Source organism: Empidonax traillii, unplaced genomic scaffold, assembly GCF_003031625.1.
Source record: "Empidonax traillii isolate 1590-97213 ecotype Southwest subspecies unplaced genomic scaffold, ASM303162v1 scaffold1325:size547790, whole genome shotgun sequence".
Taxonomy (NCBI): domain Eukaryota; kingdom Metazoa; phylum Chordata; class Aves; order Passeriformes; family Tyrannidae; genus Empidonax; species Empidonax traillii.
The window spans coordinates 379536-395305 of NW_020956518.1; the positions used below are offsets into that span (position 1 = coordinate 379536).

The 15770-nt window shown below is 43.3% G+C and overlaps 2 protein-coding genes across 2 annotated transcripts in view; one reads left to right on the top strand and one right to left on the bottom strand.

Moving 5' to 3' along the window:
• Positions 1-3024, bottom strand: part of LOC114069649 (elastase-1-like) — a 26045-nt gene extending 23021 nt beyond the window's left edge. Inside the window, exon 1 of the mRNA XM_027906589.1 lies at positions 2801-3024. Coding sequence (XP_027762390.1) covers positions 2801-3024 — 224 coding nt within the window. The remainder of the gene's footprint in view (positions 1-2800) is intronic.
• GORASP1 (golgi reassembly stacking protein 1) lies at positions 2959-12959 on the top strand. Its single transcript, XM_027906597.1, has 9 exons — positions 2959-3085; positions 4962-5042; positions 6012-6215; positions 6866-6952; positions 7308-7438; positions 8012-8153; positions 8569-8713; positions 9078-9233; positions 10837-12959. The coding sequence occupies exons 1-9, from the start codon at positions 3023-3025 to the stop codon at positions 11106-11108; spliced, it is 1281 nt and encodes a 426-aa protein (XP_027762398.1). The 5' UTR covers positions 2959-3022; the 3' UTR covers positions 11109-12959.
• The last annotated feature ends 2811 nt before the right edge of the window (positions 12960-15770 follow it).

The window sequence follows — 15770 nt, forward strand, 5'->3', positions numbered from 1 at the left end:
TTGTAATGGATGTTTTCAGCTGGATGGTAGCCGGTGTCCAATTGTATGCTTCTTGTCACGGGACCTTGAGTAGAGATGTTATAAAAACCCTGGACCATCGCAATAAAGCGGACATATTTGTGATCTTATAGATCTGTGTGTATGTTCCAGTGCCTCTCCGCCAAAAAGTCAGTGTTTTCCTCTACAGCCTAAAATACTCTTGTGCTGCTGTTCTAGAAACACCCACACAACTACTCAAAGTAAATCTATAGTGTAGCACAGAATCCTCTTCAAGGGAGCTACATGAAAACAAAACTTGATTTGTCTTCATGAGAATACACAATGTGTCACTACAGATTCTGCTATGCAATGCTGCTCTTTAATAATTTACTAAAGTCTCTGAGCTTCGGGTAAGCTGACAAATTTAATATGGAAGCATTGCTCAAGTGCTGAATAAACAGGAACTAAAGTATTTTTCTAAATAAACAAAACTGAGGCAAAAAAATAGTCCAGAGCAGATCAGATTTTTTCAGTAGTTTTACCGACAGCAACACTATTTTTGGTACTAGTCTATTTAGTAAATTAAACTTAAAACACATCCACATCTATCAAATCACCCCGAGATTTCTTTCATACTAGAACTCCTAATTTAACCTGCAATAAGTGCATGAAACACTGGGCTAATGCAATGCCAAATTTCAGACTGTTGGAACTTTTGACAAGTAAAATGTAAAAGCACAGGTGGAGAAAACCCCATTACCTTATCTATATTTTTACACCTTTTGTCATCTCACCTCTTATCTTTCTTTCCAGGGCTTTTAGAACATGAAGAAAAGTAATGTCTGGGTTTTTTCAATCACTCTTTGGATGATCTTTCCATTCAGTGTTCATTTGCTTCTAATCATCTGTTTCTTTTTCTCTTTTAACCACTCATTGAAATGAATATATTATATCTTACAGTATTGCTGCTTAGTTTCCTTAAAAAACCTTGATAAAGTTTTTTTGTTTGTTTGTTTGTTTGTTTTTAAATCTAAGCAACAATATCACTTCTTTCTATGTTTTTCTTACCACCTTTAGGAATTGCAATAGAAGTGGGATGTCCCTTTATCAGAGCCACATGAGCACTTACCAAGAATGTAATACTCAGACATCCAGAAAAAAAATATTATTTATTATAGTTTCTATTACTTTGTTGAGGCTTACAGACCTCCTCTTCAGATCTTTTTTTTTTTTTTTTTTTTTTTTTTTTTTTTTTTTTTTTTTTTTTTTTTTTTTTTTTTTGCTATGATCTTATATTTCCAAAGAGCTAATTTTATACTGGGATCAGACTCTCTTCTCTGGCATCTAGTTTTGGTATGTCTGAAGAAACATTTCTCATTTCTATTTGTAAAAAGACAATTACACCGCCCACACTACAGTTCTTCATTGGCTCACCTGTTATAAAAAATGCTGTGGAGAAAAGCAATTTAAGAAAAAATACAACTATGTGGTAAGGTTCTCAAATATACCCAGTAAAAAAAAAAAAAAACACAGAAGAACGTTTGGTACAATTTTATTTTTTTTCTGAATGCTTACATGCACTTGTGCCATCTGCTCAATAAATGTGATGCACAGATCTGCAGTCACAGCTTAGAGACAACTCCAAGAAAAAGTTACTTAAAGAGGCTCCTGAGAATATCCAGATCTTTCTTTGGAGAAAAATGAGCCAGTGTGTGTGGCTTTCATGCATAATTAGCCACTGAAGCAACAGGGAAATTAAGAGTTTCACTTGGAAGCAAAGGCAGAGGATGGAGAAGCAGCTCTTTTTCTCTTATGTCTTTATGCATCACACTTGAACCACAGAAATCATGTGGATGGATCCTTTGGAAAAATGACATTTTGGAAGTGGGAGCAGTGCTACCAAGGAGTTTTACCGAAACGGATGCTTTTATACTTGAAATGAAAGCACCCATGCAGGAAATACAACTGGCACTTTATCTACAATAATACAATAACGCTTCAAATTATTACCTGCTACTTAGAAAACTCTCAGAACTTTTCCATTAGCGAGCTGGGGGCAGAATCAAAAGAATTCATCCCAAGTAAAACACAGGCATGAAATTTCTGGGGTGTTGAAACGTTACCACTTAGTGATCACCCTCCATCCCCTGTGCCTTGAAAAACAACACCGGGCCATTGATTTGCTTCTTCACCTCCTAATGCTAAAAATCATCTCAGCTGGTGGAAACACCATTTTCGAGCACAATACCAGATACACGTGCTCTTTAGAAATGTGTTTGTGAAGTAGCTATCGGTAAAATAGGAACAATAATCTCTGTGTGCGTTATACGAGCAGGGGTACGAATTTTAAAGGCTGTGAGAAGGAGAACAGTTGTGAACTGGTTTGGGTTTGTGTGGATTGTTTGGGGTTTTTTTTTGGTTTTTTTTGTTTTTTTTTTTCATGGTCTTAAGCTGTGGCAGGGGATGTTTAGGTTGGGCATTTTGGAAGAACTTCTCCCCAGAAAGGGCGATTAGATATTGCGATGGGCTGCTCAGGGAGGTGGCGGAGTCACCGCCCCTGGAGGTGCTTAAGGAAAGAACAGGACGTGGCACCGAGTGCCACGGTCTGGTTGACACGGTGGCGTTCGGTCTGAGGTTGGACTCGCTGACCTCAGAGCTCTTTTCCACCCTAAAAATAAAAATCTTGTGAGCCTGTGATTTTTGTGATTTTGTTTGTTTGTTTTGTTTTTTAATTCCACGGTTCGGCCGCTCCCCACCTCCCCTCACGATGGCCCCGCCCCCTCAGCCTTGGCCCCGCCCCTCACGGCAACGCCTCGCTCACCCTGCCCCGCCCCCGTCGCTAGGGGGCGTTCCCCGCCGTCGCGCGCCAGGGCGCGGAGCGGAGCTGCGCTCCTCCCTCGCCCCGCCGTCCGCCGGCGCTGCGCTCGGCGCTCGCTTGCTCGGGCCTGCGGGAGCGGCGCCAGGGCGGTGCTCGGACCCGCCGCCGCCGCCGCCGCCGCCTGATGGTGTGAGCGGGCCCGGCGGGTCCCGCCGTGCCGCGGCCATGGGCTTGGGCTCCAGCTCCGAGGGCCCCGGCGGCGGCACCGAGGGCTTCCACGTGCACGGGGTGAGGCGGCCGCCGCCGGTCTGGAGGGATGGAGGGCGGGAGGGCCGCGAGGGGGCGGTGGGCGCTGGGGCGGGTGTGGGTGGGAGGGTTCCCGTTCGGCCCCCCCAGCCTGAGAGTGCTGAGGCCCCGCGGCTCCCGCCTGTCCACCCCTTCCTGGGAGCTGCCACGCTGGCAGGGCCGGGGCGGCCGCACCGCTCTCGGTGCCCGCGAGTGCCGCGACCCGCCGGGTCCTGGTGCGGGACAGCCCGGGGGAGCCTGCGGGGCTGCTCTGGGGGAACTCGGAGGGGTTTTCAGAGCAGTATAGCCCTCTCTCTGTCCTTGCTCTTCTCTCTCTCTGCTCCTCTTTCTCCCTGCTTCCTCCTCTCCCGTTCCCCTCCTTTCCCTTCTCCCCTCTCTCCTTGCTGCTCTCCTTCCCTGTGGATCTTCACAGCATCTCGTCCTGCTCCAGCCTCCCCCAGGCGCTGGACGTATTTGGGAGTCTGTTTTTACTCCTGTATATCCAGCACTGTCCGCACACACAGTGGTGTAAATCCGAATCCCCGCGCTTCAGGACAGACAGAGGTGTTGCTGATTAACAGCTGTTGAAGGAGTCATCGTTTCGTTTAGTGGGTGCTCTCCCTCGCTGGAACCGGAGTGGAAGTGTTGTTGCCACGTGCTGCTTTACACATCATCCCAGTTTATGTTTCTGAGTGTCACGAGGTGTGTTTGGGGTGCTGTGCTCGTGTCAGTCTCCTGAACTGAGGCCGCTCCGTCAGCGATGAATGTCGGTCCTCCTTCTGTGCTGAGCGCAGGACACTGCTCGGTTTTCTGTGCTGGAGGATGATTTTGGTGACCAGCGGTCTGCAGAAGACAAACTAATTTTCCTTTTCTTCAGGGAATTCATGCAGCTCTTGATACCAGGTCATTTTGAAATCCAAGTGCAGCAGGATTTTTTTGCAGCTCACAGCTCCCTGTGGGAACCTGTGTGACTCTTAGACACCCAAACACCCATGTCCTGAGCTCTGTAGTAGCTTTCATGTGATTCTTTTCGCATACATTTTCATCCTGGACATTATGTAACATGATGGTTTCATTCTAAGGCTTCTTGAACATTGTTTAGAATTTTTATGTAAACATTTTTAACCTCGGATTCAGTATAAAGCTGCCTGTTTGCAGTTTAGGGTTGTGATCCAAGTTAATACTTCCTACTCCAATTGTGGTTACAGGGCTCAGTCTTGACTGTTTAATAATAAAGCACGATTTTTCTTCTCAGTTTTGCTTTAAAAGCTTTTGCTGAAGTAACTATGCTATTCTTTTATAACTATAAAAATATATGTAAATATATAAAAATATATATAAAATATAAAACTATTTTATTGATGTATTTTATAACTTGCAGACACTTCTGCCTTCAAAAACCCCAATATCAACACCAATACCTGTGGTGAGGCATTGTTTGTAGTGTGCTCATCTAAGTGTTCCCATTCCAGTGGGCTGGAAACTGTGGGAACCCAAGGGTAAATTTCATTTATGGAAAAAGGGGGATCTCGATGTGCTCAGGCTGTGAGAAGCATGGAAGAAATCCTGAAGCAGCACTTTGGGAATTAAACCTTTCTCCAAAGTATTCAATATTTAAATTCCAGGCTGTGATCTCTGAATAACAATATTTGTTTTCTATGGGGTTCAACACCTGCTTTTTACAGCTTAATTTGAATGCCTGTTGCTCATAGTTTTATAAAACTTAGTTCACAGTTGTGGATTGCTTCCCGAAATCTGTCATTTGGTATCTTATCTCCGGTTCAGCTCAAGAGTAAATAGGGAATTGTGTAAAGATAAACACTTTTACTTACGTAACTAGAGATCAGTGTTTAATAATAATAAAATGTATGTTTTTCAGGTTCAAGAAAACTCCCCAGCTCAACAAGGAGGACTGGAACCTTTCTTTGATTTCATCATTGCCATTGGACACACGAGGCTTGTGAGTCTCAAATGACTTTAATGCCATTTTTTTTCTCCTCTGCATGAACTTAGGTCTTGTGTTGATTAAAAAGTAGAAGCCAAAACTGTCACAGTAAAGAAAGCTTTTCACATTGTATGTGGCATTAAAAATAAAGTAAAATTTGCTGGTATTCGAAGTCTCTTCTCTGGCTGGATCCAACATTGAGGAAAGGTTCTTATTTATGCCTTTACTCACCTTAACTTCTTAACAGGTTGACACAATGTTTATGTTATTACTCATTCCTACGTATTTTTTGCCACAAGGTGAATATTGAACTGGTGAGTCAGTAGTAAGAGCTCAACATTTGTTTAAACAAACTTGTTTCAACATTTGATAAAACCTGAAAAAGGATCGTAGCCTGTCTACTTATACTTTTGAGACCAAGAACACAATAGGCTGAGTTGTGAGAGAAGAGCCGAGTTCTGGTTTGGTGGGTTTTTTGGAGCTTGGTTGGGTTTCTTTTATGAGCGGAGATGTCTTTTTGGAAGCGCTTGTTTTAATGGTGATTGTGGTGGAAGATCCTTTCACCTTATTAACATGACAGATGTAATGATGGTTCTGTCATCTGTTCCCAAATAGTCTGTCCTTTCACAGTCAGTTTGCAGTGACTGAGAAGGGCTCAGAGGGGTGAAGTGAAATGTTGCTGCTCATTGTTAGACTACACAGTTGACATCTCCTGTTGCTGGTGTTACTTAATAGCAGTCGTGAAGCATTTCATGCCAGTGATGAAATGAAGTAACAGCAATTACTCATGTAAAGGGACACGTGCTGACAGTACTGACCGCTTTCTAATAAAAGAAACTGAACTGCTGGGACTGTTTGTGAACCACAGAGCCCAAACCTTGATGGGTTTGGTTCTTTGCATTAAAATTCTGCCTGAGATGTGACATATATTACAGGTGCAGCTGGAAATAATGTTAATCCTGTATCTCTTTCTGTGCTCTACAGAATAAGGAAAACAATATGTTGAAAGACCTGCTGAAGGCAAATGCTGAGAAAGCAGTGAAGCTGGAGGTGTATAATATCAAAACAATGAAAATAAGAGAGGTGGAGGTGATCCCCAGTAACATGTGGGGAGGACAAGGCCTCCTTGGAGCCAGCGTGAGGTTCTGCAGCTTCCAGGGAGCCAATGAACACGTGTGGCATGTTTTGGTGAGACAGAATTCTTTGGTGGCTTGTCAGTGTCCATACAACCTTGTTTTAGAGTGTAATATTTAGAAGTAACTTTTATGTAAAGTGCAGTGCTGAAATCATGCAGAGGAAGGGAGCAGAGTCTTGAAGGTTTGAGCTATTTCAGTAGGGACAAGGAGTAGGTGGCTGTCAGTGTTGCCTGTCACTGACAAAAATAACTCCATCCCAGCCAGACCCAATAGTCCAGATGGGAAGGGTTTTTTTTGTTGAAGAATCAATGCCAAAAGCAAAAATGTTATGGCCTGATTGGTGTTTCTGTGTTGGCTAAACTTCATTAAATTAATGTTGCAAAAAGCACTACAAACTTATTTTAAAATTAAGAGGTAGAACTGAAAAGGAAAGACTGCTTGTTATGTTTCTGGTTGTTTAAATAAATGCAACTTCTCCACGACTTTGGAGTATCTTATTTTAAATTGGTACCAGCTTGGTCTTTCTTATTCAGCATGTTTTCCAAGTTGTCACACCTAGATGTAGACTGTTCAAGGACTTCTGTTTTATCCCATAAACAAAATGTTCTTTCCTTCTGCTGTTTTTGGGGTTAACTTTCCTTTTTGATCTCGGGGTGGTTTATCCTCCTGCCCATGCAGATGACAACAATCATTCTTTCCCAGGATGTTGAACCTGCATCTCCTGCAGCTCTGGCTGGTCTCCAGCCCTACACTGACTACGTTGTTGGATCTGATCAGATTCTCCAGGAGGTAGGGTGCATTCTGGTAGGGATTCATTGTCTTTGCCAAGTGTATGTTGTAGGATTTGTTTTTTCATAAATCTACTTCCGTGTGCATCAAACGTATGGGGATGGTGTTTGGGGATTTGGGGAAGTTGGTGTTTATGACAGATGCTTTATTGTTGAGGTAAACATTATCTGTCTTTTTAATGTGACAATAACAAGAAGTTGCCATTAAAGATCAAACCACACTAGCGAGTTTTCTGGCTCTGGGTTTTTAATGTCTCATGTTGAAGTAAATAACTATGTAAAATGCTGACTTGCTTTTAGTTCCTTGTCTTGCACAGGTGAGTTTATTAATTACTATTTTCTTTTTTTCTTCTTAGTCAGAGGATTTCTTTTCCCTGATTGAATCCCATGAGGGGAAGCCGCTGAAGCTGATGGTTTATAACACTGAAGCAGATTCCATTCGAGAGGTAGTTGTGACTCCCAATGGAGCTTGGGGTGGAGAAGGAAGGTACTGATCTCTGGACAGTCACTCGAAGACAGGTTATATACTCGCTGTGAATGAGATCCTGTTAAGAGTGTTATTACTATCAATTGCAGCTTGTTGTTTTCAAGTTAAGCCTTGTTTCCTTACACTTATCACACAAAACTGTTAATCTCTTCATTAAAAAAAAAAAAAAAAAGCTTTAAACTAGGAATTGGGCAAGTCCTGGATCTAATCCTTTGGAGTTGAATCAAATGGCAAAACCCCTGTGTTGAGTTCCCCATTAGCAGATTGACTGACTGCATTCTCATAGTCAAACACTGAGCTAAAGCAAGAACAAGACTCACATCAGGGCAGATGATACATTCTGTAAACATACAAAACCAACCAACTGAAAGCTAAGATGTGTATTTCTAAAAGTCTGCACAGCATTCCCTGAGTACTGCATGTGAAACGACTCTTGCAGGTAGGTATTTCCTGCTGTAGATGAAAGACACAAACTTTTTACTGTAAAGAGTCAAAATTTAAAACACTAAATATTTTTTTTTAAGAACAACCTTTTTTTTTTTTTCCAAGTTATGATTTACTTGTCTTGTACAGTTTAGGATGTGGGATTGGATACGGCTACTTGCACAGAATTCCAACACAGTCCATAACATCAAAGAAAAAGCCAGAAAGCAAACCACCTTCACCCTCACCAGAAGCTGGGACTCCTGTACCATCCACTAATGGTTACACAGAGGTAGGTAAGAAATAAATTCCAATCTCTGGCATGTTTTCTGAAGTTGGAAAATGTTCTGCTTTTTTGGAACCTTGGTAACACAGTGTATTGGAGTACAGTGTTCCATTTTACTGGAATGGAATGCAGTTGCATAAAGGGAAAGTGAGAGCTGAGGATGCTGAACAGGTGTGAGATCACCAGTGTTGGCTGATGCAAGTTTTTCGATGGACTGTTCTTATAACAACATACTGGCTTTAAAAGCTGAACAGGAGCACTTAGATGTCCCAACTGGTGTTTGGTTTTCAATTTCAGCATCACAGATTCTCTCTGAATTGTTTTATGTGGAAACAGGCAGGATGCTTTCATAGGAGGGTTGGCTTCAGGCTAATCTTTCAATGTAAAAACGATGTTTTTCCTTCTTACTGTCTTATTCCAGACTCCATTATTGGCACCTACCTCTCAGAGTGACAGCTCTGGAACAGTCATGAACTTGGATCATTCCAGAGATCAAGAGATGAGTGGTTATTCACCAGAAAGCTCACTTTCTCCTCCTCCCCCTCTCCAGAGAGTTATGGATCCAGGTATGTTTTCTTACCTGCTTTTTCATTAGTTCTTTAGAGGACATCAAGGATTAAGGGTTCGACTTGATGATCTCAGAGGTCCTTTCCAACCCATCTGATTCTGTGACCTAAATAAACTAATGTGGTCTTAAACAAGCTCGAGACTTAACTGTAGAACTGTGAGCACTGGTGGTTGTTTTCCTTGAAATTTCTGACTTCCCTGGATTTCAGAGCTGTAGAACTGAAGTACCACACAAGTTAAACTTATTTGCATTTAGCAGGGAGGGGACTTCACTGACTTTAGTCTGGATATAACTTGTCTGAATTAATCTAGAGTTCTGTATTGTATCTAAAAAAGTGATGCAATATTCGCTTTCTCCTTCAGGATTTCTAGATGTGTCTGATATTTCATTTTCCGAGCTCACTAGCTTAACAGAAGTGTCCAGCATGTCCCCATCTGCCTCCTTCAACGTGCCAGCAGCGAATGCTTCTGCAGGCCCTGAAAAATTAATGTCAAACAATGAAGCCTCCACTTACTTTGGTAAGTGCATTCGAGATTTCCTTTATTTCTGGAATTGCACCAACTCATGCCTGCTCAACATTATCACACTTTTTGGAAATAAGCGAATTTTAATAAAAATCAGAAAGGAGAGGCAACAATAAGATGGAAAAAGTAGCAGAAATCAGATATAGAAATGGACAAAAACTAATGGGCTTTCTTATAAGATTATAGAAAGTCTTTTTCTTTAAATGAAATCATTGATAAAATTGACTTTAAAAGAAGGTATTTCTAAAAGCAGTGTAAATTAATTTTTGTACCACAGTTGCAAAGCAAAACCAAAGTTGTAGTCATCTTAATATTGACTTTTTGTGTTGGTTGACCCTGGCTGGACACTGGGTGCTCACGAAGTCGCTTTGTCACTCTCCTTCCTCAGCTGGGCAGGGGAGAAAAAATCCAGGGAAAGGCTCGTGGGTAAGGGAGAGATCCCTCTCCAGGTGCTGTCATGGGAAAAACAGACTCAACTTGGGGAAATTAGCTTAATTTATTACCAAACAAATCAGAGTAGGATAACGAGAAATAAACGGAAATATTAAAAACACTTCCCCTCTCCCCGCCCCCTTCTTCCTGGGCTTAGCTTTACTCATAAATTTTCCATCTCCTCCTGCCAGAGGCACAGGGGGACTGAGAATGGAGGCTGCAGTCAGTTCATTACAGGCCTCTGCTGCTCCTTCCTCCTCAGTGGGAGAGCTCCTCACACTGCCCTTGCTCCAGCATGGGGTCCTTCCCATAGAGGTCCAACTCTTCAACGTGGGGCCTTTCCATGGGCTCTAGTTCTTCAGGAACTGTTCCAGCAGGGGTCCCCTCCCCAGGGGGATGCAGTCCTTCAGGAACAGACTGCTGCAGCCTGGGTCCCCTCGGAGGGGTCCTGCCAGGGCCCTGCTCCAGCACAGGCTTCCCCCGGGGTCCCAGACTCCACTGGGCATCCCCCTGCTCTGGCATGGGCTCCTCCACGGGCTGCAGTGCATCTCTGCTGCTTCCCCACGGCCTTCCAGGGGCTGCACCACTCCTGCCCCTCCTTCTGCACTGACCCAGCAGTCTGCAGAGTTGTTCCTCTTGGGTATCCTCATTCCTTTCTCTGGCTGCTGTTTTGCATTGGGAATTTTTCTCCCTTCTTACATAAATTATCCCAGAGGTGCTGCCACTGACACTGATGGGCTCAGCCTTGGAGCTTGCTGGCATTGGCTCCCTTGGACCCCTGCAGCTCCTTACTACCAAAACCTGGCCAAGCAAACCCAACACACTTTTCTGTTTTAAAAGAAATAAATATCTTCACATGATGCCCACCTTTCCCTTCCAAAAGGTAGGGTGACAGTAAGAATTGCAATGCAAAATAACAGTAACAGTAAGAACACAGCAGACCCAAAGGTTCATGGTCTTTCAAAAACCTGTGTAAACCATCAGATTTCCTGGATTTGGGGAGGACTGAGTAAATGTAGCCCATGTCTTTGACAGTTGTGAATCTGTTTATGTGCCTGTACAAGGTGTCTTGTTCAGGCTGATTTTTCTAGACCCAGGGTAACCAGGGGTGCTGCCTGGTACCTTGCCAGTTTTTATTTTCTTACAAACCATTTCCATTTCCCAGAAAATGCCACGGCTTTGGACCCTCAAGATATAACCCTGTATTCTGAAGGCTCAGAGCTGGATGACCTACTACCTTCAATTCCACCTTTACCTTCTTTTCCTCTTCCTAATGAAATTTCTTCAAAAACAACACTAGGACCTGATCCTGATAACCAAGAATCAAAGCTGCTCGTGAACAGCACTGAGAGCTCATTAATCCCTGCTCCAGAGAAACCAGAGGAAGAAGCAGCAGGTGAACAGAAAGAAGCAGCAGCTACACAAGATCCTGAGTGAAATGGACCCTGCTCGTGTTTACAGACTGTCAAATGCTGCAGTGCCGCAGCTTGGAATATTTTTCTGATTTTGAAAGAATTACAGTTACTCTATTTTGTTAGTGCAGACAATACTAGAAAAGAAATCACATGAAGTACATATCCTGTTGTATTTTCCAATCACTGTTTAATGGAGTGATCTGTCTTCAAACTTCGAATGCTGTCCAAAATCACCAAATTAATGGAGAAATTAATGCAGAAACAAGTTGGACACTGGCAAAATGTCAAGTTCCAGAATTCACATTTGCCTACAACTGCTCCTGAATGTATTTATGAAGGCCCTATGCCTGAACAGTGACACTTAGTATGATTTTATCAGTATGTTTGATGGCATTAAAAAAATATTTATAGTTTTGATTTATTAGAAAGCTTTTCTAATGGTACTCCTTGGCTAGACAGTTCTTGTGATTTGCAAGGCATTTCTTACCCCAGGACACCTTTATTCCTACTTAATACTCCTCAAACTGTTATTTTTTTTCTTGTTTTAATCCCTTCTCTATAACAGTTACCTTTGTTACAACTACTTCCTCAGTAAAGGAAGTTCTATGTGGTTTGAAGTTGCAGCACAGAGATGGGACAGAATCGTGGTGGGTCCTGCCATTCACTGCTGCTCTTCTGTGGACCAGGTGGTGGCCTCACAAATAAGAAATGAAGCAGGGGAGGGAATGATGATGGTTACCTGAAACAAATGGAAGTGAAAATGATGTTTAAGTTGGGGTGATGAACCTTTTCAGTGGAGCTGAATGTCCTGGCTTCTGTAATGACTGAGAAATAGCTTTTCTCTAGTTGTGCTTTTCTATTTACTCATTTCTATTTTTATACAAATTGTTCTAAGTTTAAGACACGGGGCTGTTGTGCAGCAACACCAACTGTTTTCTGTAGCTTTTTTTGTTTGCACTTACCTTCAAACAGATTCTGAATGTAGCAGCAAACATGACATGAACAATGAAAGGAGTATGGTTCTGTAACCCTCAGGGCAGCGATGTATCATGGAATGTCAAAGGGATAGGGAATAACACAGTTACTGTGGTGAAACCCCTTCCTGAATTAAGAGATGGGTGGTGTTGTAGCTAAACACTGAAGTACATTATTTAGCACAATATTGCCTGATTTCATTTTCCTTGCCCCGTCCCCTGCTGTTCCTGCACTGTGCAGATCAGGACGTGACAAATGCTGGTACTGGGGCAGGAGGGGGGACTCAGGGTCACACAGATTTGCCCGTGACAGCTCCGCTTCACCCAAAGGGTGCAGGTGAAGTCACAGCACAGGAGTTCTTCAGCTGAGTCCACCCTGGCATAAAATCTGTCCTTGGTACTCCTTCATCTCTGTTGTTAGTCTGAAATAATGCAAGTACAGTAAGTCTGAACAGGTCAAAATACCTGTTGCTTTAAAGAATGTATTGAGCCCTAACTGCAGGCAGTAGAACTGAGAGATTTGGACTCTAGTCTGCTAAATGGTCTGTTAATTGCAAACTGATTTTATTTCCTGTATTGCTAAAATAAATTTCTTCTTTCCCCACCTGACTGTTACAAGGGTGAATGGCCAAACACTAAAAATAAATGGAATTTAAACTATTGCTGAATTTGTTTGATCTTGTAGCCTGATGACTGAAGACATCTAGATGATATGTTTTACTGATTTTGTTTCTTTAGGACTTGGTTCTAGTCTTCCACCTTTCTCAAAACTGGTTTTAAGCTGGTAGTAGCTCACTTAAATGATGCTGTACCATTAATACCCTTCAGAAATTTAAGAGCAGAGAATGTCAGAACTTGTTCTAGATTTCAACGTCACCATAATAAATAGCTTAAACTTAGTCTGTGTGTTAACTGGTTCTTGGAAGGGATTTGGAAAACCAAATCCCTTGGATTAAGCCTTAGGCGGGGTGATGTTGGGTTCTGCTAACCTGAAACTTGATCATTCAAATGCTAAATGAGATGAAGAGTTCAATCTCCTCATCAAATTCCTTTTCTCTTGATAATTTGGATGCTACCTCACTGCTGAAGGTAAGTAGGCAGTACACTTACATGTGGGTAGAAGATGGTTAGAATTTCTTAGTTTCAAAATAAAACCTAGAAAGAGTGGGAGAAACACCTGAAGATTCAGAGCCAAAACCAACCAACCAGTCAACCCTGTGCTGTCCCAGACATCTCTTTCCAGGTAAGCAGGAGCTGGATATGACCTTTCTCCCACTGTAAACTTTGAGGGCATCTCTAAACCTGACAGCAGTTCTTCTGAAGACACAGGAAGGACTTCCTTGGCAGCATCACAAGGAGGGCAAAATGAAGGAGGAGGAGCTCACCTCAGAGCACTCAGGGGGTTGTATGGCCAGACACAACAGGATCAGCTTCCAGGCCTGAGCTGCTCCCTCACATTATTAGCTGAGCCTGAGGACATGAGCCTGGCAGATGTTTAATCCAAAGAGGCTCCCAGGAGCTCAAGTACTGCAGCAGGGATTAGGGCAAAGCCCATCTCCACTGAGCCGTGGCCCAAGGAGCCAGGACACCTGGGATTGATGGGGGCTGATCCTGGATGGGCCCTCCAAGGCTGGAGGACCTCCACCCACCTGGAGACTACAACTCTGCTCAGCAAAGCCCGGAGAAACTTGGTCCAGCCCTGCCCCAAGCAAGGTTAACTCGAGCATGCTGGGCCAATCCCTCCCCTCTCAAAGTAATTACTTGACTGATGGGAACTTTGGACAGCATAAACTTGTACTGGGAATGATCACAGATCTACTGAACCTCCTGCTGTACTGCTCTAGGCTCTGTGCAGAGGCTGCTCATCCAAGTTGCCACACTTGGCTGAATTTCTCTGAGATGTAACTCAGCAATGCTGCGGGAAAACAGATCTCCGCAACGCTAAGCAGAGATCACGCCACTTGTGTACTGGTGTGCTCATACACTTCCAGATGCATTCTCCATCTTCCCCCAAAATGGGGCAAATATTTTCACCTCCAAGCAGTTTCACAGGAACAGGCACCACTGCCTCTGGCTGTTAAGTGAAAGCAGCTACAGGTTACTCACTGCATTGATTTGACTGGGTTAATCGGTTCCATTTCCTGGGTGCTGCCTCTAATGCCCACACATCCTCCCCACTGGCTTTTGCCTTAAGCAAACACTAACTGGCAGTGGTTCTGCTGTAACAGAATTTCAAAGCAATTGCTTGCTTTAAGTTTCATTTCTAAGCTACAAAAAAAAGTAATCAAGCCCTCCCCAGTCCCCCAAAAAGGATGGCTATAACAGTGTCACAATATCCTCAGAGAGAGATCAGGCATGTCCCACCCAGGCTCTAGTCAGTACCTCTGCTCTGCATGATGTTTGCACAGCTGCTTGCAGAAGAAAACCCCACCACAGCACAGGAAACTTTCAGTTAACCCATATTCTTGATTTTTAAGTGTGCATGTGCTCCCAACAGCTCTGTTATCCAGCTGGGAGGTGACTTCACCCACCTCTATTCGGGAGCCACCAGCCCATGTACAGTATTAGGTCATGTGCTTAAAGACTGATGCTAAATATCAAGTTCAATAAATTTCTGGGGATAAAGTCTGAATCAAAAAGGAAAAATAATACCTTGGTGTAATGCACTGGTCTCCGTGACAGTCACTGTGAGCCTTCACCTTCGGCCAATGCATTCTCTCCCCTTCCTTGGCACCTCCACACTAATTCATCTCAGAGTGACTTCACAACCTCTCTGCCTAAGGCTTATTTTGAGTATATTTCAAACCTTTCTAAAAGTTAATTCTAAATCCTTCAAGAAGTTCTTTTCTTAAAATGATACTTGCACTTCAACTGCCAAATACTGAGCCAAGCTCTTGCTCTCAGCACCTCCTCACCTGAAGAAAATAAAAAATTGTCTGTCATAGACAAATTAAATGCTTTTCTAGGAGACAGGTTACACTACTAAGTACTAGATTTGCAACTCCTTCCCATCATGAACTTGGAAATTAAAATAAATTCTACAAATCAGTGGCCTTTTTCTGTGATTCTGGCAAACTGGAACTCTCTCTGTTCACATTGTCCCCAGGAGCTGCGACTCTTGTTTCAACTCAAAGATCTCCTGCTGCTGCCTTCAGGACTCTTACAGACAGCACAACTCCAGAAAAGGTGACAGAAAAAGGAGTAGCAAAAAAAGCCCCTCCTCTCACTTTATACTCCATTGAAGTCAGATGCTGGGAGTCTCTGGGAGGACATTCTCTGTCAGAGCAGCCCCACTGACAGCCCACGCTTTGAGTATCCTGTCCTGGCTTTATAAGCATCAAGGAACTCAGCCTTGGTTCCCCATGTGCCTCTCAGAGGGATACAACCTTTCCACATCCAGACAACTCAGCACCAGCTGGCATGAGTCACTCGTTAGCACAAACTACTTTTACGGTGCAGAAGCAGCACTGCCCAGGTGATCAGCGTTACCTGAGCACATTCTGCACCTCAACAGGAGCTCAGAGCTCACACCTGAAGGTCTGCACACCTCCTAAACTCTGACATTCAACCACAGTGTATTAGAGGATCATCCTCATGTGATTTTGCTGAGGCACTGCCATTTCTTCAGCCATTCTGTTATTTGAGGCTTCAAAGGACTCTGAAGCCCTTTATGACATTCAATAGCAAAGATCGAAGCTCCAGAATCGCAT

What these genes read in the sequence shown, in the direction of transcription:
- GORASP1 (XM_027906597.1), top strand. Translation starts at nt 3,023, where the DNA reads ATGGGCTTGGGCTCCAGCTCCGAGGGCCCCGGCGGCGGCACCGAGGGC. An exon ending in GCTTGGGGTGGAGAAGGAAG is followed by an intron (nt 7,439 to 8,011) that starts GTACTGATCTCT and finishes TGTCTTGTACAG; the next exon opens with TTTAGGATGTGGGATTGGAT. An exon ending in CCACTAATGGTTACACAGAG is followed by an intron (nt 8,154 to 8,568) that starts GTAGGTAAGAAA and finishes GTCTTATTCCAG; the next exon opens with ACTCCATTATTGGCACCTAC.